At 43.7% G+C, this 27,615-nt stretch overlaps 1 protein-coding gene across 1 annotated transcript in view; it reads right to left on the reverse strand.

The window, feature by feature from the left end:
- The window catches only part of kcnh5b (potassium voltage-gated channel, subfamily H (eag-related), member 5b), a 352,424-nt gene that overhangs the window by 240,348 nt on the left and 84,461 nt on the right, over window positions 1–27,615 (reverse strand). Inside the window, exon 4 of the mRNA XM_041214640.1 lies at window positions 946–1,074. Within this exon, the coding sequence (XP_041070574.1) occupies window positions 946–1,074 (129 nt within the window). The remainder of the gene's footprint in view (window positions 1–945; window positions 1,075–27,615) is intronic.

Consider the following 27,615-nt stretch of genomic DNA (forward strand, 5'->3'; position numbering starts at 1 on the left):
TATAAATATGCGATCAGGAGGAGTAAACTCCACGTTCAGGTAAGCATATTTCATTAAGTTTCCTTGTTGGTTGTGACCTGACAGAGGTCTCAGGGCTTGAATCTCCAGGGTTCAATGGCCCTTTAGCTACATTGCCAAATGTGGTAGCTAATTTTTTGAACGTCTTTTTCCTTAAGTGCTACTTAACCAGGAGCTATCAATGATCTTTGCTGAGAAAGTTGCTGTGACAGCCCTGTGCAAGTTAGTGCAAAGGCAGCCTCACCACATCAAACAAAATGCAGCACTGGAAGTTACTGGCTTCAAAAACAAAGGAAAAAGAACCTGAAACATTTAGAGTACTAACAATCAGAAGCCTGGTTTTAGTACTTGGATTTGCTTCTGCTTAAGACACTGAAACAGATGAAGTTGCTGACTCATATTTTATCACCTCCTTCCATTCCAGGGCCATTGATTAACCTACGATGTCAATGAAATCAATGCATAAATTGGTTTGGAGGATAATTTGGTAATCTTTCTATAGATGATTAGTTGGGAACTGCACAGCCTCGGGGCTGTAATAATATGTCAAATATCTTTAGAAATGTCATTACATGCTACAGAACAGAAAACATGAAAGATCCAAGGCTGCAAATGAGCACTGAGGGAGGAAACAATGAGATGAAACATAAGCCAAGCAATATATTCAGATGTTTAAGTGATCCACTGAGCAAAATAAAATTAATTCTCTATCATGTACATAATTCTGTTCAACTGAACAATGATAGAAACATCCAATGTAACACACTGAGGGTATCATCATTCTTCTATTATTACAGAATGCTAGAGAATAGAACATAATACCATATTTTATAGTTTGCATACAACAGATAAAGTATATTTAACAAAAGGTACACAGGATTCCCTCATTATAAATACATTAAATCAGCAATAGAAAGGAAATACTACCTTTTGTTGATTCATCTTCAATGGGTTGTTTAAACACTGTAATGTCTTTGAAAGTGCATAAAAATAAAACCACTTTGTCATATTCATTTCTTATGGGTGCAATCTGCATGTAGAACCAAACTGGAGTTCCTGCCAATAGAGAAAACAATACACTGAACAGGTCATTCCATAAAACAAAGTCAACACATGCATTTGTTCTGAATGACCAAATGGTCTTGTTTATTGCCGACACTATTTACATTTGATTTACATTTAGTTAGATCACTGAAAATCCCTCATTTAACCCCTCTGGCTCAAAGGTTTTGGTGCCTGTGATTTGTAGGCCATAAGGCAAAGAGGGAAGAATAATGTCACCTTTTTCCACATGTGCCACATGTATGAAAACACAATTTCAGGTGAGGCCAGTGGATGTTGCATCGGTGTAATTAGTGCCATTGGGTCACTAATAATAGCAAGGGAAATAACCTGCTCTCCCAACCCAGTACTTAGACCAGGCTGCATTTGGTCTCATGCTGACTGTATGGCAGTAGCTGAGGTGGGGCAGCACATGGAGAACAGTGGTCATCGGGCCAGATGGTTCAGGGCATGGAAAAATGGTGACCATAGCATTCGAGGTTTAAACTTTGGGAAAATAGATTTGAGAGGAGAATGCGCGGACAGGTAAGGCCAAATAGAGCAGGGCTGAAAAAAAGGAGCGGAATACTGACTAAATGGTTCGATTTTAAAAGATGATTGAGAGGCAATTGGCAGCAACTATAATTAGGAGCTGTAGGAAGAACAGTGGAAAGTGATGACAAGCCTATGTGACAGGGAAGACACAATTAGGAATAGAGTGAAGGGATTCAACTTCCGGAGTTTGTCTTCAACACACCATAGTAAGAACCTTGAGAACAAAAAATTGTTAAAATGGATAAACATGTGCCTAAGTTTAAAACTGCTAGGGAAACTAGCATACATGAAAGAAAAAAAATACAAGTACAAATATCGGGAAAAAGGGCATAGCTGGACTACTGACATCTGCAAGTAGGTGGTATGATCAGTGAAGATATGGACGTACCAGAAAACTGAATGAATTATTTACTTTTGTATTAGCAAGGGAACAGAACAGTACAGTACAGGAAGTTAAGTGTTTTTTCATGATAGCCACGATGATGCATTATTAGTAGAATTTGTGATACATTCCTGAATTAGAAAAGACCCTAGGGAATAAAGCGTTTAAGTTGAATGAGATTTATCCTTAAGAAACTCAAAAATGTGTTTCCTGCAACTACTGGTGCAAATATTCAGAATTTCTTTCAATAAGCTTGTGGTATTAAGGGATATCAAGTGTAGTGTTCTTATTTAAAAGGAAACCTGGGATCAATTGACCATCACTTTCATGGTGAAAATTCCAGAAACAATTATCACAGACAAGTTGATTGAGGATGTAGGAAGTATTAAGAATCTGCAGTGGGTGTCTACTTGGGTTCTATGATGTCAGTCACTTCAATAAATAGTCTAGCTGCCTGATTTTTTACAGAAGTTTACTCCTACCATCTTGGATCTGCTGGTCTAGTAACAAAAGCCTGGAGTCTAAAGATCCAGGCTGCAACCCTGTGTCTCAAGCACATATACTCCTTTAATCTATCAGACAACATTGGGAGAGGTGTCATTTGATTCAGATGCTTTACACCAATGATAGACAAAATGTATGGAACACTGAGCATAATGAATGTTATGCTTGGGATAATCGGTACACAATCTGTTCGCATTCTGTTACAAAGGATTTGTTTTCCAACTGTCCATCAGGGGAAATTTTATCTTAAGATAAAAAAGGATAGTGTCTATCCCTGCTAGCTTTCCTAACAAGTGCAGAGTTTGTTTCTATCCAAAAGCCAAGACTAAAGCAACTATTGGCAATGGCATGCTTAGATAGATTGAACGGATACTGGACAATGGGAAACAGAGGGTCTGCAAAGTGTACTCGGCAAAGTGGGGTCCTGCAAAGTTTGCTTTGAGACAGCTATTCCTCAATATTTGAAGAAACTACCTGAATGAAGGTGATCTTTAAAAGTACAGAGATAATACCGAAGTAGCAAGGTTGATTAATATTATGAAGGTGGGGACAAACTATATGGTGATTTGGGCTGCTTGGGGAGGAAAGCTGATAGCTCAGAAATAAAAAAAAAATAAACAACTGAGTTGTAGAATTGATGAAAAAGTAGTGAGATTGATGCCAAGGCAGAAAAATATGCCGAGGCCAGATTGGAGGAGGAGGGGAAGGCTTCTTCAAGACCCTATCCCACCATTGGTGGAGCAGAGAGCTCTGCTGCCACTTTACACAAAGTGGGCCCAGAAAACAGTGGTAAAGGAAGCAGATACGAAGAAAAACTGCCAGGGATCTGGACCCCATCTGCACAAACATTTGCATGTGGTGGGCAGAGAAAATCAACATATGTCGGTGACAAAGAAAAATCCAGCTTGGGGTGTTGAAGCAGTGGTGGGCCTCAAAACTGCAATTCTCCCTTATTCTCCACCCCTGTTCTGCTCATTGTTGGTGGGATTATCAAGAAGAATATACCACTTGAGATTTTCTGCATTTCTATGGTGCACTACTTCAGGTACTGCAGGACATAAAGGGATGCCTTCTCCAGAAGTAACGAACTCAAAATACACAAACAGGCATGTAGGGGTAGCTATTAGTATAACTGAGTAATTTGTTACTCCATGTTTCTGAGCCTGATTGGCAAAACCCAAAATGCCACATAGGAACACAAGCATCATTGTCTCACAGAAAGCAGGAGAGAACCTATTACAGCTTATTTTTGAGTGACACGATTCAGATCTGTACAGCATCATTTGTTTAGGTCACTGGATGAAATGGCACTCGCAGCTTAAGTACCGTGTGGGAGTTTCACTTTTTCATAGCCAAAGCAAATGTTTTCTGCTGTGAATCATGCCAAATTTTGCAAATCCAATGAGCCATCTCCACTGCCGTCTATTAGCCATGGCGCATGGCTTTAGCAATATAGTACAAAGCAGTGAGTAGAGGTTGCATATGTTCATCAGCTGAAGGGCCAACATTTCATGCCTGCCACACCGTACATTGTTTGAGCAAAGCATTTGAAAAAATTTATTAAATAAAACCTTACAAAATAACATAATTGCCTCTATTTCCATTTTAAATACAGATTTAGCTTCTTCCCCTTTAAACAAAAACTGCTACTTGAATGTGGATCATGCCTGATAGATTGTCCATCCTCTCTTTCCTTCTGCCCCTTTCTTTCCTGATTGTTAGATGGAATTTCAAAGCAAATGTGAGCTTGAAATAGATTGACCCTGTCTTATTAATATTGATCCAGTGATATAAAAATAGCTCATACTGCTGTTTAAAATTGTGCAACAGTGGTTCAAAACGCTGTGCAGCTCAAAATACACAGCTCAGAGAATAAATTCAGCTTGTAAATTATGTAAACCTTCATAATCAAATGGAAGCGACTCTACACAGACTTTCTACGCTATCCAGTTATTCAAGCTGTCCAGAATTTCATCCGTGAAGTTAGCAAGAGGTAGGGTAAGGGTTTTAAAAGAGGTGGTTACAGAGATAATGGATACATTGGTTTCAAACTTCCAGAATTCCCTAGATTTTAGAAAAGCTCCTGTGGATGGAAAGATAGCAAACATATCTCTGCTATTCAAGAAAGGAGGGAGAAAGAAATAAAAGGATCTAGTTAGCCTGACATCTTTAGTAAGGAAATGCTAGATTCCATTATTAGGGAGGTGCTAACAGGGCACGTAGAAAATAATTCAATGACAGGGCTGACAACATGTGTTTATGAAAGGAAAATCATGTGTGACAAATCAGTTTGTGTTTTTTTGAAGATGTAACTAGCCAGGTAGATCAGGGGGTACCAGCAGATGAAGTGTATCAAAAAAGCATTTGATAAGGTGCCACATAAGAGATTATTACATAAAATTACGGTTCATGTGGAAAGGAGTAGTATATAAGGATTGATAGAGGATTGGTATAATCAAGGAATAAACAGGATATTTTAAGTTTGGCAGCTAGAAACTAGTGAGGTATCACAAGGATCAGTGCTTGGGCCTCAGCTATTTATAATCAACATCAATGACCAATGACCTAGACAGAGGAAGGGACCTAGTGTAGTGTATCCGGGTTTGCTGACTGTACAAAGCTAGGTAGGAACAGCCGTGAAGAAGATGCAAAGAGGTGGCAAAGGGAAATAGACTGGTTAAGTCAGTGGGCAAGATTGTGGCAAATGAAATATAATGTGGAGAAGTGTTAAGTTATCCACTTTGGCGGGAAATATAGAAAAGCAGAATATTTTTTAAAAGACTGGGAAACGTTGGTACTCAGAGTCCTTGAACATGAATTATAGAATATTAACATGCAGGAACAGCAAGCAATTAGGAAAGCAAGTATGTTGGCCTTTATTACAAAGGGATTGAAATATAAGATCAGAGATCGGAAACTCAGTCACTAGAAGGGTTTAAAATTGATAAGGAGGAGGTATTGGATAAGCTATCAGTACTTAAAGTTGATAAGGCACCAGGACCAGATGAGATGCATCCAAGAATATTGAAGAAAGTGAGAGTGGAAATTGCAAGGCACTGGCAATAATCTTTCAATGTTGCCTGGATTCAGGGAAAATGCCATAGGACTGGAGAATTGCAAACATTATGCCCTTGTTCAAAAAAGGTTGTAAAGATCCATCCTGCAATTACTGACCAGTCAGTTTAACTTTGGTGGTTGGGAAACTTCTAGAAACAATTATTTGGGATAGAATTAATAGTCACATGGAATAGATTGATTCAGAAGAGTCAGCATGGATTTGTTAAAGGAAAATCACATCTAACTAACTTGCTGGAGTTTTTTGAAGAGGTAACAGAGATGGCTGATGAAGGTAAGGCTGTTGATGTGGTGTATATGGACTTCCAAAAGGCATTTGCTACAGTGCCACACAACAGACTCGTGAAGAAAGTTATAGGTCATGGAATAAAAGGGACAGTAGCAACGTGGATACAAAATTGACTGAGAGATCGGAAACAAAGAGTAATGGTTAATGGGTATTTTTCGGTCTGGAAGAAAGTTTGTAGTCGACTTCCCCAGGGGTCGATATTGGGACTCTTGCTTTTCCATATATATGCAAATTATCTAGATCTTGGTGTGCAGGGGACAATTTCAAAGTTTGCAGATGACACAAAACTTGGGAGAATTGTAAACTGTGAGGAGGACAGTGTAAAACTTCAAAAGGACATTGACACATTGGTGGAGTGGGCAGATAGGTGGCAGATGAAGTTCAATGCGGAAAGTGTGAGGTGATGCACTTTGGTACAAAGAACATGGAGAAACATTATAAAATAAAGGATACTATTTTAAAGGGTGCAGGAGCAGAGACACCTGGGTGTATATGTACATAAGTCATTAAAGGTGGTAGAACAGGTAGAGAGAGCTATTTCTAAAGCATACAGTATTCTAGGCTTCATTAATAGGGGCATAGAGTACAAAAGCAGGGAGGTTATGATTAACTTATATAAGACACTGGTTAGACCTCAGCTGGAGTATTGTGTACATTTCTGGAAGCCACACTATAGGAAGGATGTGAACACATTGGAAAGAGTGCAGAAGAGGTTTACGAGAATGGTTCCAGGAATGAGACATTTCAGTTATGAGGAAACATTGGAAAAGTTGGGACTGTTTTCCTTGGAGAGGAGAAGGCTAAGAGGAGATTTGATAGAAGTTTTCAAAATCAAGAGTGGTCTGGACATAGTAGATAGGGAGAAACTGTTCCCACTCGTAAATGGATCGAGAACCAGAGGGCACAGTTTAAAAGTGTTTTGCAAAAGAAGCAAATGTGAGGTGAGAAAAAAACTTTTTCACACAGCGAGTACTTAGGGTTTGGAATGCACTGCCTGGAAGTGTGGTGGAGGTGGGTTCAATTGAGGCATTTGAGAGGGCATTGGATGACTATTTAAATAGAAACAAAGTGCAGGGTTACGGGGAAAAGGCAGGAGATTGGCACTAAGTTAAAATGCTCAGAGAGCTGATGCAGACACGATGGGCTGAATGGCCTCTTTCTGCACCATAACAATTTTGTGATTCTGTGATAAGAGTAAAGATGTCCTACTACAAGGACTATAGAGGACTTTAGTGAGACCAAATCTGGAATACTGTGTACAGTTCCTTACCTAAGAAAGGATATATTTGCCTTAGAAAGGCAAGAAAGAGTGCAATGAATGTTCACTAGACTGATTCCTGGAATCAGGGGATTGCTGTATGAAGGAAGATTGACAAGGTGAGGCATACATTCCCTAGAGTTAAGAAAAATGAGAGGTGATCTCATTAAAGTATATAAAATTCTAAAGGGGCTTGACAGGATAGATGCTGGGATGATGTTTCCCGTGACTGAGGAGTCTAGAACCAGGTGTCACAATCTCAGAATGAGGGGTTGGCCATTTTGGACTGAGATGAGGAGAAATGTCTTTTTCCAAAGAGTTTTGTGAATCTTTGGAATTCTCTACTTCAGAGGGCTGTTGACTATATTCAAGACAGAAGGCGATAGATTTTTGGGTACTAAGAGAATCAAGAAATATGGGGATAATATGGAAGGTCAAGTTAAGGTAGAAGATTGGCCATGATCTCCTTGAATGGTGAAGTAAGCTTGAAGGGTTGAAAGACCGACTCTAGTTCCTATTTCTTATGCTCTGATGTCCTGAAACTGGAGAGATTTCAGTATTTAGTAAGTTGCATTGTTCAATCTATGTAGTCACTTTCACCCATTTCAATGATTCTGTCTAAACAAGCCTTAAAATCAATTAAATAAATACAGAACAGATTGAGAATTTAGAGCAGATTGACTACCAGCTGAAAGAGAATAATATGTTAATACTTCAATTTGATCTTTCAGTCACATCCAAAACAATTTATTGTTTTCCTTCGGATGCCAACCAATTTGCTGTGCATTTCCAACATTTTAATATTTAATCTGATTTTACTTAAGACTTCTATCATTCATGATTTTTCTTTTTGTCCACCGATTCTCCAATGTTCTACTTAAATTCTCAAATGCTTCTCCTTCTTCAACTGCTCAAATGAAACCACTCGCAAATTACTTGGCCACATTTGTCAGTGATATTTATTTGCCAATAATTAGTTTATAGTCTCTTTGTGAGACTAATGAATGTAACGCGCTTAACAAACAGGGCTTAATGTAACAAAAGGGAGTATACGGCCAGATAAACTCAAGCCTTCAAAACAGGCATCTGCCCCACTCACGATACAGAGACTGCACCAATCAAATTCATCAATACCATCTTGTGTGATCACAACTCCCTTTTCAACCTTTTTGCTTTTGACAAAGTCAACCAGTCTCAAATATTTCTTCTCTACAGTCCATCTCTCTGGTCTTGGTCCTTCATCGTTCCATTCCTACCAGTGACTCCAGCTCCAATGCTCCCTCCTCTACAGCCAAAACTGTAAGTCATACTTTTATTACCTTAATGCTGGTTTGTCTAGTGCTCTATTCATCAGTCGTCCTGCTTCTGACTTCAATAAATTAGAGGCAATTCCACCTTCCTGAAGTTTCCAGCAGTGAATGGTGCATTTGCCAAGTGCACCTCAGGGAATCACAGGTGCCCAGCTGTAACTTTCCTTTCAAAGTTGTAGGAAAATCATGGGTTATGCACTCACAACTTACCAGTTTGCACTTCCTTCTAGTTCTACTTCTCAATGGGAATGCCGCGTTACAGAATCACACATCACAAATCATCCAGAATGCCAGAGCCTAAGGCCACACTAAACCCACATCAATGTGACACCAATCCAGACCAAGTTACTGTTGTTTCCCATGTCTCAGACAATTGACCTTTAAGATACTCATCCCCATAATCTCATGCCTTTATCCTTCCAGTATTGTTAGTTCTCATTTCCTGCTCCCTCCAATCCGCCAGCTGCTACTCCTTAAGCCGCTATGCACCCATTCTCTAGAACTTTGTCTCTCAGCAATTCTCCAATGACCTCCCTTTAGGTTCCTAAAGACCCTTCTCTGCATCCATCACTTCAGTCCCTTCTAACTCTTCTTCTGCCTTGCTCAATCCTGCTTTGTGTGCACTGCCATGTAAATCACTTTGTCTTTGTACATGAGGACACTGTTATTGTATTAAGAGGTAGGCCCCTTACACCAGGAACTTGCTTGGTATTTTCCCTGACTGGCTGTTATAATTTGGCAGATGATCAGTAGGGACTCAGGATCCACTGATCCTTTGCCAATATTATCTTGAAGGGGAAACTCCAAAGCTATTTCTAGGCGATAAAGGACCATTTTAAAACATCATGTCCATGTCTTCTAAAAGACTGTGTGCAAGTTATATTACCACTGACTATTCCAAATGCCAAATAAAAAGTTACTACACAAGGTAAGGTGTTGGGGGTGATACATTAACATGGATATAAGATTGGCTAATTAACAGAAAAAAAGTTGTGATAAACAGATCGTTTTCATGTTTGCAAACTGTAACAAGTGGGGTGTGACAGGAATCATTGCTGGGGCCTCAACTATTTACCATTTATATCAATGATTTGGATAAAGGAACAGCCTGTATTGTAGTCAAATTTACTGCTCAAAAATAGGTAGGAGAACAAGATGTGCAGAAGACACGATCTGAAAGGGGATATTGCGAAGTTAAGAGAATCAGCAAAAAATTGGCAGATGGAGTAAAATGTGAGAAAATGTGAGGTTGGAAAAATAGGAAAGCAGAATTTTATTTAAATAGAGAGAGACGACAGAATGCAGTGGTACAGAGGGATCTGGGCGCCCTCATACATGAATTGGAAAGAGTTTGCATGTAGGTACAGCAAGTAATTAGGAAGGCAAATGGGATTTTGGTCTTTATCACAAGGGGATTGTAATATAAAAGTAGGGAAGTCCTGTTACAATCAAATTGGGCATTGGTGAAAGCACAATTACAGTATTGCATATGGTGTTGATTTCTTTATTTAAGGAGGGATATAGTTGTATTGAATGTAGTTCAGAGAAAGTTCACTAAGCTGATTCCTAGGATGAAGGGGTTGTCTTATGAGGAATGTTTGAGCCTGAGACTGAGACTGAGGAGTCTAGAACCAGAGTTCACAATCTCAGAATGAGGGATTGGCCATTTTGGACTGAGATGAGGAGAAATGTTTTTACTCAAAGGGTTGTGAACCTTTGGAATTCTCTACCTCAGAGGGCCGTTGACTATATTCAAGAAAGAGATCGATAGATTTTGGGTACCAAGAGAATCAAGAAATTTGGGAATAATGTTGGAGGTTGGGCCTATGCTCACTGGACTTTAGAAGATTGAGAGGTGTCTCATTGAAACATATAAGATTCTGAGGGACACGATAGATGCTGAGAGGAGGTTCCCCCTCCTTGGAAATCTAGAACTAGGGGTTACAGTTTCAGAATTAGATGTCTCCCATTTAACATGGCAATGAGGGGGAATTTCTTCTCTCAGAGAGTCATTAATGTTTGGAACTCTGTACCCCAGAGAGTAGCAGAGGCTGGGTTATTATATATATTCAAGGCTGAGTTAGACAGATTTTTGATCAACAAGGGAGTCAAGGTTTATGGAGAACAGGCAAGAAAGTGAAGTTGAGGCCACGATCTGATCAGCCATGATCTTACTGAATGGTAGAGAAGGCTCGAAGGGCTGAATGGCCTACCCCATTCCTATTTCTTATGTTCTTGCATCTAATTTATCTAACTTATCTAATTTTCTGAATAACCACAGATAATTCCTGAAGGTTAAACCTCTATAATAGGCCAAACTCTTCCGGTCTCTGGGTCATCGGAGATGGTATGTACGTTGGGAGATGCATGTTAGGACCCTGCGGAAGTCCTGATGCACAGACCTACGTGGGAACTGCCTGGGAAGTTTAATCTTCCAACGGGCTGATTCCCTGCTGCCTGGGACCCTCTACAAATATGTCTGACCTAAGCTCAGGGTGGAGACTTCGTCCTGATATGCGGGACTTACCTGGATACTTATTCTGGAAACGGCAGTTTAATACCTCATCTAACAGCTGCATTACTTAACTGCACATCATAACTGACCCCTCCAATACCCCCCAAGCCCAAATAAACCCCCAATCTGAACCGGCTATCCCCCCCCACCACGCCCCTCACGGCACAGGACTCGACCTGATTACCCCTCCAAACCGACCTGCCCTGACTAACCCCCTGCAATCACCTGACCCAACTACCAACACACACCAGGCCCAACCAACCCCAACTAGATCCAGCTACCCCCGAGCCTGACCACATGGCTTCCCTTCAACCAGACCCGACTTACCTCCCTCAACCACCCAACTAACCACACCCCCCCCCCATCGCATGACTAACCCCCAACCCAGCCCAACTACCATCCTGACCAGACTTGACTACTCCTCCCCTGAACACCTGACTACTCCTCTTACCTTCTGACTACCCCCCACCCCCACCAAACCTGAGTACCTCCCAAACTGACTACCCACCGCACACCCGACTACCATCAGGGCCATCCCCGGGGGGGGCTGAGGGGCTTAGGTGAATCGGCCCCCGTAATATTTTTATACAAGCTCCCTCTGACAGCTGGGCCCCTGAGTGTGTGTGTGATAAGGAGAACCAGCAACTGAGCACTAGGTTACAAGCACGTACTGCGCTATTAGCTGTGATAACGGTGTCGCATGTAAAACTACACCTTGCTTCCAAGACTAAACAGCTGACTGCCGCCCGCAATTGGCACCAGAGCGTGATTTCACACTAGCCAGCCAATTAAGGCGCGCACAGCATGAAACACGAGCGGCAGCGCTGAGCGCTTCCTGTGTAGGGGTGGGGGGGGGGAGGAGGAGGTCGAGCGGGCTGACACAAACTTCACGCATGCGCACGAGTGAGCGCATCATAATCTCCCTGAGGCCCAGAGCTGCTTCAGGGAGATGAAGAGATATGCAAAAATAAATAAATAAATCAAACTGTCATGAAACATGTCCCCCACATGAGCAGGCACACGTTGTTAATGAAAATTTAAGGTTTTCATTTTATTTTTATTTGCTTTTGGAAACCTCATCCCGCCCGTGGAAATTTAAGTTAATTGATTACTTAATGGCCTTAACAGGCCTTTTGATTGTGGGCGGGTGCGCTGCCAGCTCCAGCCGCGTCTGCCAACCGAACCACCGTGTGACTGCGCACTGATGTCAGCACGCTCGGCTAACATCAACACGCGTCATTTCATGCTCGAGTGGGACGGGTGCACACCCGCCCACCAAGCAAAAATTTCTGTCCGTAATGTTCTGTTGAATGTCTGATTATGTGCGTCTATACAGCTTCCATCGTAAACAACATCTCAACCTTTGCTCTCATTTGGGGGTCTCCAATTTTACAAATATCGCTACATGGGAGCCACTCTGAAACTTAGGCCAGGACTTTTCCTATGGGGCAGGCTGGGCGGGAGCGGGCGCGGAGCCGATCGCTGACCGCAATTGGCTCCGCGCCACCATTTTACGCGGGCGGGCCAATTAAGGCCCACCCAGTGTAATGCGTGACCGGTAGCACTCAGTGCTACCTGTGCGGGCGGAGGAGGAGGGAGAGTCGGAGACAGCGCTCTTTTGAGCATGAACGCGAAAGAGTGCTTCAATCTCCCTGAGGCATGTAACTGTAATTGAATAGATATTAAAATAATGAAAAATGATTTAAAAATGTATTTAAAGTGCGGACATGTTTCTATACTTGGGGAAATTTATTTACTTATTTAATAAAAGCTTCAGGAAACCTCATTCCGCTTGTGGATGAGGTTTCCTGAAAAACGTGAAGGCCGCTTGGGCTTTTCACCTGTCCGCCAACCTTAAGGTTGGATGGACAGCGTTCACAAGTGGCTCAATTGATTTCTTAGCGGCCTTAATAGGCCGTTTACATTTCAGCCAACTCTGGTGCGCGCTCGCTGAACGAAATATCACAATGGCATGCGATGACATTGGGACGCACGCCCAACATCATCGCATGTCATTTTATGCGTGTCAAGCTGCCCCCACACGCCGACCGGCAAATTCTGCCCTTAAACATGGATATGTCCAACAATAACAGCAAATAACGTTTATGTAATGCCTTTAATGCAAAAAGAAAGTTCCAAGATGCTTCGTAAATGGAAATAGGGAACAGAGTAGTGAGCTACGGAGGCACAGTTTAGGAGGAATCATAGAATCATAGAACACAAAAGGATGCCATTTGTTACATTGTGCATGCGCAGGTCCTTTGAAAGAGTTATCCAGCTAGCCCCACTCCATGCTCTTTCTCAATCTGCAGAATGGCTGAAAATCTGGATTTTAAGACAGTGTCTAATAAGGAGAGAGGAAGGGAGAGGTGATGGGCTTTATGGAGGGATTCCAGAGAGTAGCTCAAAGCAGCTTAAGGCTTAGCGACCTATTCTTTGGCAATGGGAGGGAGGAAGGGAACATAAAGGTCAAAATCAGAGAATCAAAAGGTTTAGAAAAGATTAAGCTGAACAAGGTTGCAGCTGTAGGGTGTGCTAAGGCCCTGCAGAGACTCGAAGATGGGGACAAGGAGTTTAAATTTAATCTGCTGGACAAAAAGTGTTATCCAGCAAAGAGTGATGGACAATAGAACTTGGTATCACATGGCACAGGTTGCCACGATTTTGCAGGTTCTGCTTCAGTGTGAGTGAGTGGCTGGTGCTGGTGGTGGATGGGGAGGGGGAGATGGGAAGGAGGTTCCGCTGGGTGGAAGTAGAGTTCATGATGGGAGCTAAAAACAATGGCCTCAGTTTGCCAGATATTAAATTGGAGGAAGTTGTAGCTCATCCATGACTTGATGTTAGGCAGACAGTCAGTCTAAAAGAACAAAGTGATTGCAGGGTCAAAAGAGAGGTGATGATGCAGAGCTGAGTGACATCAGCATACATATGGAAGTTGACCTGTGCCTGTGGACAATGTTACCAAGGGCAACATGCAGATGAGGAAGCCAAGAATAGAACCTTGGGGGAACTGGAGTTGATGATGTGATGTAAGGAGCCTTTGCAAGAGATATGCTGACTGCATTTTAGTCTCTTCAATCTTCTTTTCATAGTGGGCAGAATTTTGCCCTTGGCGGGGGCAAGCGGAGACAGTCGGGAAACTGATCACCACCCATGATTGGCACCGCAATTTCATGCTGGGTGAGTCTTATAAATGCGAGTGGCAGTGCTCTGAGCAGTGTCCGTGCAGGGTTAGGGGAGAGGAGGTCGAGCGGGCTGAGCGCAAATTTCGCGCAAGCGCACGAGTGAACACTTCATAATCTCCCTGAGGCACCGAGCTGCCTCAAGGAGATGAAGAGATATGAAAAAAAAAAATGTAACACGTCCCCTCATGTGACAGGGGCATGCTATCAATGAGAAATTGAAGTTTTGATTTTATTTTTATTTGCTTTTGGAAACTTCATCCCGCCTGTAGATGAGGTTTCCAAAACAATGCCTTTTTCGCCTGCCCTGCCCGCCGACTGAACTATCATGCGATTGCGCGTTGACATCAGCACGCTTGGCTGACATCAACACGCGTCATTTCATGCTCGAGCGGGCCAGGCACGCGCCCACCCACCCACCAAGCGAAAATTTCTGTCCATAGGGTAGCTTCTCACACACATCAATGTGAACTTTCAATTGTTGACAGTGGTGTAGAAGGGCAGAAAATTTCCATCAAAAATTAATTAAGGTAATGACCCGGATAAACTGATTATTTTGAAAGTTTGAAAGTTTATCCCACAATTTTATTTCTTGCTTCTCGTTTTATTCGAACCACAGCAGCTTCCAAACCTCTCTTCCTAGTTTAGCAGTTATACTGTATTTTTGAGTCGCAGCAGATAATGTAATATTTACACTCAAGTAGCGTGCTTCTACAGAGGTCTTGTGGTACAATGAACATCATCCCTGATTCTAATCCAGAAGCTCTAGGTTTGAGTCCCACTTACGGCCAAGGAAGGTGTGCTCATAGTACAGCCAAACAGGCTGAGTATCAACCTACAAATCCTTTCACCCAATGACAGGCAGTAACAGTGGGAGAGATTCCTGGTCAGCCGGGTGATGGAAAGAATTTTGAAGTCTCTATCTGTCACTGTCCATAGCTCCAGACTACAACATGCATGAAAAAGTGCTTGTTGCCACAGCAACATGGACTTCCTGTGTGAACTGCAACACACCACCACACTAGCCTGCTTCTGACATATGTACTGCAGGACAGTCCACAGGTGGAAAAAGTTGCACTTTGGAAAACAGGGACTTGAAAATCCAGAGTCTTTGCTCCAAGGATTAGTGCACAAGGTGCCCACCAGGATATCTGAATTCAAGGTGATGTTCCCTAATTAACAGGAAACTGGGATCTACCTTCACCACCATGAGCACATCTCATAGTGCTCACCAGAGTAAGGAGCAAATAAATAACTTAGCGCTGGGAAGCTGCACATTTTAATCCTAGCACGCCAGCTGCAGAGCTAGGTTGTGATGTGTTTATCAACCTTACTCTGAAGGGAGTTGTTATGATTCCAGCTGATATTACTACTAGACAAGCCTGATCCCAGGGTGGAACCCAGCTTGATAGATCCTAACTTTTATTTTTTGTTTAGATGTGTGGAACAGAATCACAGGAGTCAGCTGATGAACTTTTAACAAAGGAATAAAACATTTATTGAACAAGAAAAAATGAACTATATTACAATACCCTTTCACCCACAACTATACCTTTACAGATATATACATATTTGCAAGGATAACACAAGTTACAAAAGCTATCTTATACTCTAATGTTCCTGTTCACAATAAGTACACAGTCCATGTAAACTAATAGGTGACCTGTGGTCAGACACACCACACTCTGAAACCAATTGACAGATGCCATCCAAAACAGATGCTATGGATCGCTTTTCAACAACACCCAGACGCTTGTCACACCATGAGCCAACCAGTCTCACTAAACTCCTTCTTTCACACAAGGCTTTCCAATCTCCACTCTCGAAGAACTCGCTCTTGAATCTTCTACCAAACAACGCTTTCTCTCAGACGCCTTCCGCAAGGGGCCACCTCCAGGGTTTTGAACTCTCCAATGTTTCTCTTCCCTGGATCACCACGTGCATTCAAACTTCCTTCCACATACACACACTCTCCCTGACTCAGCCATGCCAACAGAACACCACTACTTCACATGCCCATAGTAGAGTTACAGGCCTTTAGCTGTCTCCTTGGACCTGCCGGCTTCTCGCACGTCAACGTCACTTTAAACCTGTGTTCTGCAGCTTTCTTCTCTTTAAGCCTGAAGCTTGGAGCCTTCCTCTCCACTCCTTACTTTCACTTCCACAGAACAGAACCTTTTCCAGATTCCTGTCCTTCCTTTGACTAGAACTGTCCTCTTGGGCCCTTTCCTGTTCCACTCCCCTGGATTTGGGGACTTTATTTTTTAGTTTCTTTGGGGAAACCTGCATCCTCTGCAGTTCCCTCTCCTGTTCAGCCTCTCTGGGCAGCTGGCTTCAACTTTAGTTTGGGACTTGCTATCTGTCCCTCTGCTGGACTGTTTCGGCTTCCAACTGAACTCAAACTGCTTTCAATTGATCTCAAACTACCTTTCTATCTCTGCGGAGCGTCCTGTTGCTAGGCAACAGCACAACTTTTTTTTCTAACCTTGTGTTTGTTTTATTCCCTTCAAGAGTCTAAAAATCTCATTAGAATGCAGGCACCTTTTAAAGTGAAACTAAAACTCAACATCTTTTAGCACACAAATACAGAAATACAGATCAAACTTAAATTTTAAAGCTAAAACTCATTCCTAACACCAAAATGCACATATAACTTACTTAAACTATCTCTATTTCCTCACAAGAGCACAATGTGGCCCAAAGATGATGCAATTTTGGGGGGCTGGAGGGAGGAGGGCATGGGGGTTTGGGATAAGAGAAAGGCTTGGACCTCCCAGATAGATCCTACTTATATTGCAAATTGAGTGATAAATTTCATTCCTCTCAGTATCAGCCACTCTGGAAATTCGCTTCCTTGTCCACGCCCTTCCAACTTCAGTGGCCGTTTTGGTATAGGTGGAGGTTCCACTGGAAATAGGCCCTGCCATTTACTCGAAGCAGATACTGCAAATACTATCTGGTTTCTGGTCCAATTACTGCTGTGCTCCAGGTAGACTAACATCGAGATTGCACTTGTAAAGGCCTCATAAATTCAGAGTCTGTTTCTCTATCACTGCAATATACTGCAACAAACTCCATACTATAGTGAACCTACTTCCTCAAGTCTTACATTTTATCCAGCTTCTCACTGCCAGTAAAGCTCCTCATATGGTCTTCCCATATTTTCTGTAGAATTTTCCAGAGAGTTCCATTATTTCCACTACATTAGCACAGCAGTTGGATAATTTCTTGGTTCAAGCTCACTGGCTTGAAGCAGAACCATCTGGCTCTATGGAGATGTACCCATGCCCAGCAAACCATGGAGTAGCTTTAGCATTGGAAGCGTCGAAGTCTGCATCTGCTTACCCGCCAATTGAGCCAGAATCACATGCACGGAACTGTACAATCAAAAAGGGAAAGGTGAAAGACAATTGCCTTCATTTCCTCTTATAGCTATCAATCATCCTAAGCTGTTGATCCGCTAAGCTGTTTGCTTTTGATTTATTAAAATTCCTAGGGATAAATTGGATTTGTGCCAAATTGGCGAGGCAATTGCTTAGCTCCATTTGGCTCAGGTCTCTTTTGCAAGAAACCGGCAAGCTGCAGGTGCCAATCGGGCATCATAAAGCAGGTTGCCAGTCGGGGCCTGGCATATTCCGGCATGGTGATTCAGTCCACATGTAGGTTTGTGGAGAGGGGTGAGCAAGAGCCACCAGCTGCTCACAGTATGTTTGTGTAATCGGGAGGAGCACTCAAACAGAGAGATAACTTCACAGATTGCTTTGTGGCACCTTCTCGAGTGGCTTCCAGTGATCTCTATAAATTTCATTGGTTCAGACCTGAGATAACTGGATGGAGTTTTCACAGCCCATTTGTACTCTGATTTTGCTGTTTAAAGCTAGCACCCTGGATAACTAAAATATAGAACCATAAGAATCCAGAAACAGGAATAGGCCAATCGGCCTCTCAAGCTATTTTTGCTATTCAGTGAAATCTGCGACCAAACATTTACCTGCCTTTGCCCCCTATCCCTTCATATCTTTGATTAGCAACAATCTATCAATCACAGATACAAAATTTACAATTGATCTAGCATCAATTAGCATTTGTGGAAAGAGTTCAAAATTTCTCCCACCTTTTACTTGAAGAAGTGTTTCCCAATTTCATTCCTGAAAATTGGGAAAATTGGCACTTTACAGCCTTCCGGACTGAATATTGAGTTCAACAACTTTAGATCATGAACTCTCTCCTCCATCCCCACCCTCTTTCTGATCCCCCTTTTTTCCAACAATTTATATAGATTTTTCTTTTCCCACCTATTTCCATTATTTTTAAATGTATTTCCATCCATTGTTTTATCTCTACCTTTTAGCCCATTTCGATCCCTTCCCCCCAACCCACCCCCACTAGGGCTATCTGTACGTTGCTCATCCTGCTTTCTACCCTTAATGTCACCTATTAGCACATTCCTTAGATAATATCAACACCTTCAACACCACTTTGTCCTTTTGTCTATGGCAACTTTTGGCAATCTCCACTTACCAGTGACCCTCTATCCAGCTCTACTTGTCCCACCACCCCCCACCCCCCCAACACCTTAAATCAGCTTATGTTTCGCCTCTCTTCTATTTTTCCTTAGTTCTATTGAAGAGTCATACGGACTCGAAACGTTAACTGTATTCCTCTCCGCAGATGCTGTCAGGCCTGCTGAGTTTTTCCAGGTATTTTTATTTTTGTTTTTGTTTTGGATTTCCATCATCTGCAGCTTTTTGCTTTTATCTTAGGGTTTAATTGACTGCCACTTCTCTTCAAGGAATGCCTACCTTGAAGAAGTATTGCTCTTCTCTCTGACAGGATTTCCGATTCTCTCTCTTTTGCCTTGTTCACCTTCATTGCTTTCCATTTCTCTCCTGATGTTTGACAATGTGTTTACTAAAACTCGCTTTCGCAGCCATATTTCCTTCCTCAGTGACTGTCTCCGTCTCAGACTTAGCCCACGTGGATGTCAACTGAAGTTCCATCCCTCATGTTTTGCACCCACCCAGAATTACAGGTATCTCTGGGACATAAAACGTTTCTCGGACTGCTGTTCCCATTGCATTCTGAGATCCACACTCAATGCCATGCGCCGTCATATGAACACACTCAATCTGTCCCTCCAGCAGCACCGATGCACCCTAATTCTAAGCTGCCCGTGCCCCCAGTTTCATTTTATTCTTCATCTCATCCGACGCCTCAATAAGAAACTTTGTCTTTTGCTTTCAGGTGCAAAGGAACGCAAGCTCCAACAACTCATCGACACCAGCACCCATCCAGGACCCTCCACCCCTGCCTGTCCCTCTGTCCCCATCCCGTCTTCCAATCCCAGCCCCGGCCGTGTATTCACTATACCCCCTGACCTTCCCCTCTCCAATGCTGAATATTCAGTGCTCAGCAAAGGACTCAGTTTCATACCCTTACGCCCTCACCTCAATGAATTTCGGGCTCGGCATGATGCTGAACTCTTCTTCTGCCGCCTTCATCTCCATGCTCACTTCTTTGGGCAGGAGTCCTCTCCCCGTTCAATGAATCCTTTTACCTGCCTCCAATATTCTCCCTCAACCTGGACCCCTCCCTCTGGATTCTTACCTTCTCTTGATCTTTTCATTGAGAACTGTCGGCGTCACATCAGTCGTCTCAATTTCTCTGCTCCTCTCACCTACTCTAACCTGTCTCTCTCTGAACTTGCTGCACTCTGCTCTCTCAGGTCCAACCCTGACATTGTCATCAAACCTGCTGACAAGGGTGGTGCTGTTGTTGTCTGGTCCACTGACTTCTACCTCACGGAGGCTGAACGTCAACTCGCAGACACTTCCTCTTACCTCTCCCTGGACCATGACCCCACCACTGAACATCAAGCCATTGTTTCCAGGACTGTTACTGACTTCATCTCCTCTGGAGATCTTCCTTCCACAGCTTCCAACCTCATAGTCTCCCAACCTCGGACAGCCCGCTTCTACGTCCTTTCCAAAATCCACAAACAGGACTGTCCTGGCAGACCGATCACGTCAGCCTGTTCCTGCCCCACGGAACTCATTTCTCGTTATCTTGACTCCATTCTCTCTCCCCTTGTCCAGTCCCTTCCCACCTACATCCGTGATTCCTCTGACACCTTACGTCACATCAACAATTTCCAGTTCCCTGGCCCCAACCGCTTCCTCTTCACCATGGACGTCCAATCTCTCTACACCTCCATTCCGCACCGGGATAGTCTGAGGGCTCTCCGCTTCTTCCTCGAACAGAGGCCTGAACAATCCCCATCCACCACTATTCTCCTCCGTCTGGCTGAACTTGTTCTCTCACTGAACAATTTTTCCTTAATCTCCTCTCACTTCCTCCAAATAAAAGGTGTGGCTATAGGTACCCGCATGGGCCCCAGTTATGCCTGTCTCTTTATGGGGTACGTGGAACATTCCTTGTTCCAGTCCTACTCCGGCCCCCTCCCACAACTCTTTCTCTGGTACATCGATGACTGCTTCGGTGCTGCTTCATGCTCTCATCTGGACCTGGAAAAATTTATTAATTTTGCTTCCAATTTCCACCCCTCCATCTTTTTCAAATGGTCCATCTCTGACACTTCCCTTCCCTTCCTTGACCTCTCTGTCTCAATTTCTGGTGATAGACTGTCCACCAATATTCATTACAAGCCTACCGACACCCACAGCTACCTTGACTACAGCTCCTCACACCCTGCTTCCTGTAAGAACTCCATCCCATTTTCTCAGTTCCTTCGTCTCCGTCGCATCTGTTCTGATGATGCCGCTTTCAAAAACAGTTCCTCTGACATGTCTTCCTTCTTCCTTAACCGAGGTTTTCCACCCACGGTGGTTGACAGGGCCCTCAACAATGCCCAGCCCATCTCCTGCGCATCCGCCCTCACACCTTCGTCTCCCTCCCAGAACCATGATAGGGTCCCCCTTGTCCTCACTTATCACCCCACCAGCCTCCGCAATTAAAGGATCATCCTCCGCCATTTCCGCCAACTCCAGCATGATGCCACCACCAAACACATCTTCCCTTCACGCCCCCGGCGGCATTCCACAGGAATCATTCCCTCCAGGACACCCTGGTCCACTCCATCAACCCCTACACCTCAACCCCCTCCCACGGCACCTTCCCATGCAACCGCAGAAGGTACAACACCTGCCCCTTTACTTCCCCTCTGCTCACTGTCCAAGGGCCCAAATACTCCTTTCAAGTGAAGCAGCATTTTACTTGCACTTCCCTCAATTTAGTCTGTTGCATTCGTTGCTCCCAAAGCAGTTTCCTCTACATTAGAGAGACCAAATGCAGACTGGGCGGCCGCTTTGCGGAATACCTTCAGTCTGTCTGCAAGCATGATCCAGACCTCCCTGTCGCTTGCCATTTCAACACTCCACCCTGCTCTCATACCCACATGTCCGTCCTTGGCCTGCTGCAATATTCCAATGAAGCTCAACGCAAACTGGAGGAACAGCACCTCAGCTTCCGACTAGGCATTTTACAGCCTTCCGGACTGAATATTGAGTTCAACAACTTTAAATCATGAACTCTCTCCTCCGTCCCCACCCCCTTTCCAATCCCCTTTTTTTCCGATAATTTATATAGATTTTTCTTTTCCCACCTATTTCCACTATTTTTAAATGTATTTCGATCCATTGTTTTATCTCTACCTTTTAACCCATTTCGATCCCTTCCCCCCACCCCACCCCCCACCAGGGCTATCTGTACCTTGCTCATCCTGCTTTCTACCATTAATGTCACCATTAGCACATTTTTTAGCTAATATCACCACCGTCAACACCTCTTTGTCCGTTTGTCTATGACTTCTTTTGGCAATCTCCACCTACCACTGACCCTCTATCCAGCTCTACCTGTCCCACCCTTCCTTAAACCAGCTTATATTTCACCTCTCTTCTATTTCTCCTTAGTTCTGTTGAAGAGTCATACGGACTCGAAACGTTAACTGTATTCCTCTCCGCAGATGTTGTCAGACCTGCTGAGTTTTTCCAGGTATTTTTATTTTTGTTTTTGTTTTGGATTTCCATCATCTGCAGCTTTTTGCTTTTATCTTAGGGTTTAATTGACTGCCACTTCTCTTCAAGGAATGCCTACTTTGAAGAAGTATTGCTCTTCTCTCCGACAGGATTTCCGCCTCTCTCTTTTGCCTTGTTCACATTCATTGCTTTCCATTTCTCTCCTGATGTTTGACAATGTGTTTACTAAAACTCGCTTTCGCAGCCATATTTCCTTCCTCAGTGACTGTCTCCGTCTCAGACTTAGCCCACGTGGATGTCAACTGAAGTTCCATCCCTCATGTTTTGCACCCACCCAGAATTACAGGTATCTCTGGGACATAAAACGTTTCTCGGACTGCTGTTCCCATTGCATTCTGAGATCCACACTCAATGCCATGCGCCGTCATATGAACACACTCAATCTGTCCCTCCAGCAGCACCGATGCACCCTAATTCTAAGCTGCCCGTGCACCCAGTTTCATTTTATTCTTCATCTCATCCGACGCCTCAATAAGAAACTTTGTCTTTTGCTTTCAGGTGCAAAGGAACGCAAGCTCCAACAACTCATCGACACCAGCACCCATCCAGGACCCTCCACCCCTGCCTGTCCCTCTGTCCCCATCCCGTCTTCCAATCCCAGCCCCGGCCGTGTATTCACTATACCCCCTGACCTTCCCCTCTCCAATGCTGAATATTCAGTGCTCAGCAAAGGACTCAGTTTCATACCCTTACGCCCTCACCTCAATGAATTTCGGGCTCGGCATGATGCTGAACTCTTCTTCTGCCGCCTTCATCTCCATGCTCACTTCTTTGGGCAGGAGTCCTCTCCCCGTTCAATGAATCCTTTTACCTGCCTCCAATATTCTCCCTCAACCTGGACCCCTCCCTCTGGATTCTTACCTTCTCTTGATCTTTTCATTGAGAACTGTCGGCGTCACATCAGTCGTCTCAATTTCTCTGCTCCTCTCACCTACTCTAACCTGTCTCTCTCTGAACTTGCTGCACTCTGCTCTCTCAGGTCCAACCCTGACATTGTCATCAAACCTGCTGACAAGGGTGGTGCTGTTGTTGTCTGGTCCACTGACTTCTACCTCACGGAGGCTGAACGTCAACTCGCAGACACTTCCTCTTACCTCTCCCTGGACCATGACCCCACCACTGAACATCAAGCCATTGTTTCCAGGACTGTTACTGACTTCATCTCCTCTGGAGATCTTCCTTCCACAGCTTCCAACCTCATAGTCTCCCAACCTCGGACGGCCCACTTCTACCTCCTTTCCAAAATCCACAAACAGGACTGTCCTGGCAGACCGATCACGTCAGCCTGTTCCTGCCCCACGGAACTCATTTCTCGTTATCTTGACTCCATTCTCTCTCCCCTTGTCCAGTCCCTTCCCACCTACATCCGTGATTCCTCTGACACCTTACGTCACATCAACAATTTCCAGTTCCCTGGCCCCAACCACTTCCTCTTCACCATGGACGTCCAATCTCTCTACACCTCCATTCCGCACCGGGATAGTTTGAGGGCTCTCCGCTTCTTCCTCGAACAGAGGCCTGAACAATCCCCATCCACCACTATTCTCCTCCGTCTGGCTGAACTTGTTCTCTCACTGAACAATTTCTCCTTAATCTCCTCTCACTTCCTCCAAATAAAAGGTGTGGCTATAGGTACCCGCATGGGCCCCAGTTATGCCTGTCTCTTTATGGGGTACGTGGAATATTCCTTGTTCCAGTCCTACTCCGGCCCCCTCCCACAACTCTTTCTCTGGTACATCGATGACTGCTTCGGTGCTGCTTCATGCTCTCATCTGGACCTGGAAAAATTTATTAATTTTGCTTCCAATTTCCACCCCTCCATCTTTTTCAAATGGTCCATCTCTGACACTTCCCTTCCCTTCCTTGACCTCTCTGTCTCAATTTCTGGTGATAGACTGTCCACCAATATTCATTACAAGCCTACCGACACCCACAGCTACCTTGACTACAGCTCCTCACACCCTGCTTCCTGTAAGAACTCCATCCCATTTTCTCAGTTCCTTCGTCTCCGTCGCATCTGTTCTGATGATGCCGCTTTCAAAAACAGTTCCTCAGACATGTCTTCCTTCTTCCTTAACCGAGGTTTTCCACCCACGGTGGTTGATAGGACCCTCAACCATGCCCAGCCCATCTCCTGCGCATCCGCCCTCACACCTTCGTCTCCCTCCCAGAACCATGATAGGGTCCCCCTTGTCCTCACTTATCACCCCACCAGCCTCCGCAATTAAAGGATCATCCTCCGCCATTTCCGCCAACTCCAGCATGATGCCACCACCAAACACATCTTCCCTTCACGCCCCCGGCGGCATTCCACAGGAATCATTCCCTCCAGGACACCCTGGTCCACTCCATCACCCCCTACACCTCAACCCCCTCCCACGGCACCTTCCCATGCAACCGCAGAAGGTACAACACCTGCCCCTTTACTTCCCCTCTGCTCACTGTCCAAGGGCCCAAATACTCCTTTCAAGTGAAGCAGCATTTTACTTGCACTTCCCTCAATTTAGTCTGTTGCATTCGTTGCTCCCAAAGCAGTTTCCTCTACATTAGAGAGACCAAATGCAGACTGGGCGGCCGCTTTGCGGAATACCTTCAGTCTGTCTGCAAGCATGATCCAGACCTCCCTGTCGCTTGCCATTTCAACACTCCACCCTGCTCTCATACCCACATGTCCGTCCTTGGCCTGCTGCAATATTCCAATGAAGCTCAACGCAAACTGGAGGAACAGCACCTCAGCTTCCGACTAGGCATTTTACAGCCTTCCGGACTGAATATTGAGTTCAACAACTTTAAATCATGAACTCTCTCCTCCGTCCCCACCCCCTTTCTAATCCCCTTTTTTTCCGATAATTTATATAGATTTTTCTTTTCCCACCTATTTCCACTATTTTTAAATGTATTTCGATCCATTGTTTTATCTCTACCTTTTAACCCATTTCGATCCCTTCCCCCCACCCCACCCCCCACCAGGGCTATCTGTACCTTGCTCATCCTGCTTTCTACCATTAATGTCACCATTAGCACATTTTTTAGCTAATATCACCACCGTCAACACCTCTTTGTCCGTTTGTCTATGACTTCTTTTGGCAATCTCCACCTACCACTGACCCTCTATCCAGCTCTACCTGTCCCACCCTCCCTTAAACCAGCATATATTTCACCTCTCTTCTATTTCTCCTTAGTTCTGTTGAAGAGTCATACGGACTCGAAACGTTAACTGTATTCCTCTCCACAGATGTTGTCAGACCTGCTGAGTTTTTCCAGGTATTTTTATTTTTGTTTTTGTTTTGGATTTCCAGCATCCGCAGCTTTTTGCTTTCATTCCTGAAAAGTCTGGCTCTAACCTTCAGACTTATGCCGCCTAGTCCGAGACTCCCCAACTAGCTGAAATTGTTTCCCTGTATCTCCCCACCTGTTCCCCTTAATATCTTGAAAACTTTGATTTAATCACCAGATAACCTTCTAAATTCCAGGAAATGCAATCCTAGTTTGTGAATAATTTAGTGCCTGGAGTCGAGGTATCAGTCTGGTAAACCTAAACTCTATTCTTTCCAAGACCATTATATCCTTCCTAAGGTGCAGCTCTCAGAACTGCTCACAGCATTACAGGTGTGGTCTAACCATGGCTTTGCTTGGCTGAAGCATGATTTCTACCTCTTTGTATTCTAGTCCTCTGGATATGAAGGGCGGTGCACATTACCCCTTTCGATTATTTTCTGTGCCTGTTCATGAATGATCAATACACCTGGACCCCTGGGGGTGGGGTGAGGACCCCCAAATCTCTTTGATTGCCCCCGTCTCTAGCTTTTCACCATTCAGAAAGTACCCTGTTCTATCCTCTCCAGATTAAAAGTTTGATTTAATCACCAGATAACCTTCTAAATTCCAGGAAATGCAAACCTAGTTTGTGAATAATTTAGTGCCTGGAGTCGAGGTATCAGTCTGGTAAACCTAAACTCTATTCCTTCCAAGACCATTATATCCTTCCTAAGGTGCAGCTCTCAGAACTGCTCACAGTATTAAAGGTGTGGTCTAACCATGGCTTTGCATGGCTGAAGCATGATTTCTACCTCTTTGTATTCTAGTCCTCTGGATATGAAGGGCGGTGCACATTACCCCTTTCGATTATTTACATTGAAATTATTATTTACATTGAAAGCTATTTGCCACAGTTTTGCCTGTTCACTTAGCCTATCAATATCTTTATACTTTATGCTTCCATCTATATTGTTTACAATGCTGCTGACCTTTGCCTCATCAGCAAATTTATATTTTGGCTTTCTACCCCATCATCCACGTTGTTAATAAATATGGTGAATTGTTGAGGCCACAACACAGATCCTTGCAGAACACCTGCTAATTATCCCTATTCTCTGTTTCCTGTTGCTCAGTCAATTTCCTAACAAGGTCAATAATTTGCCTTCAAATCCATGAGCTTCAACTTTAGCTTTAGGGATTTTATTAAAAATCTTCTGGAAGTCCACACAAATAACACCCCCTGCCTACTGGTTTGGTCACCTAAGGGGAGGTGGTGGTATACTGGTATTGTTACTGGTCTAGTAATACAGAGACCCAGGGAAATACTCTGGGGGCCTGGGTTCAAATCCCACTATGGCAGCTGGTGGAATGTGAATTTAATAAAAATCTGGAATCTAATGTTGATCATTGCTGATTGATGTAAAAACCCACCTGATTCACTCATGCCCTTTATGGAAGGAAATCTGCTGTCCTTACCTGACTCCAGATCCATAGCAATGTGGTTAACTCTGAGATGGCCCAGCAAGCCACTCAGTTACATCAAGCTTCTACAAAGTGGCAGTTCAAGAAGATCACCACCAGTGATGGGCCTGCCAACCAGTTCCCACATTCCATGAATGGGTGAAAAACCTCTTCAAAAAGTTTAATCAGGTTTGGCTGGCCTGATCTACTTTATAAATCGATGCTGGTTCTCTCTAATCAGCTGAAAATTGTCAAGGTGTTCAGTCACCCTATCCTGAATTAGTAATTTCCTGACAGCATATGTTGGGCTAACTAGCCTATAATGCTTAAATAGCGGAGTGACTATGAGCAATTTTCCAATCTAAAGGAGAGAGAAAAGATGCCTACTTTCAATCTGGTCACTGGCAACCCTCAAGGGCAGATGAGGTGTGGTAGATTGTCACCCAAAAATCATTCCCTTCTTCTTCATTTTATGCCCATAAAAACAGATGAAAAGAAGCTTCTGCCCTCCCATCTACCCCCAACATGCCTGCAAATTTTGTTTGAAGAATCACTGGAACATTCAGGAACATTAATCTCAACCCTAAAACCAAACTTATTGGTATATTGCAGACTGTAGCTAAATATGGTACAACATGACATGGAAACCTTTGAGTTTTTGTATTAATGCAGTTAAATAATTCACAAACTTAAAATAGAAATTTTGCTTGAAT

This window comes from Carcharodon carcharias, chromosome 20, assembly GCF_017639515.1.
Source record: "Carcharodon carcharias isolate sCarCar2 chromosome 20, sCarCar2.pri, whole genome shotgun sequence".
Taxonomy (NCBI): Eukaryota; Metazoa; Chordata; class Chondrichthyes; order Lamniformes; family Lamnidae; genus Carcharodon; species Carcharodon carcharias.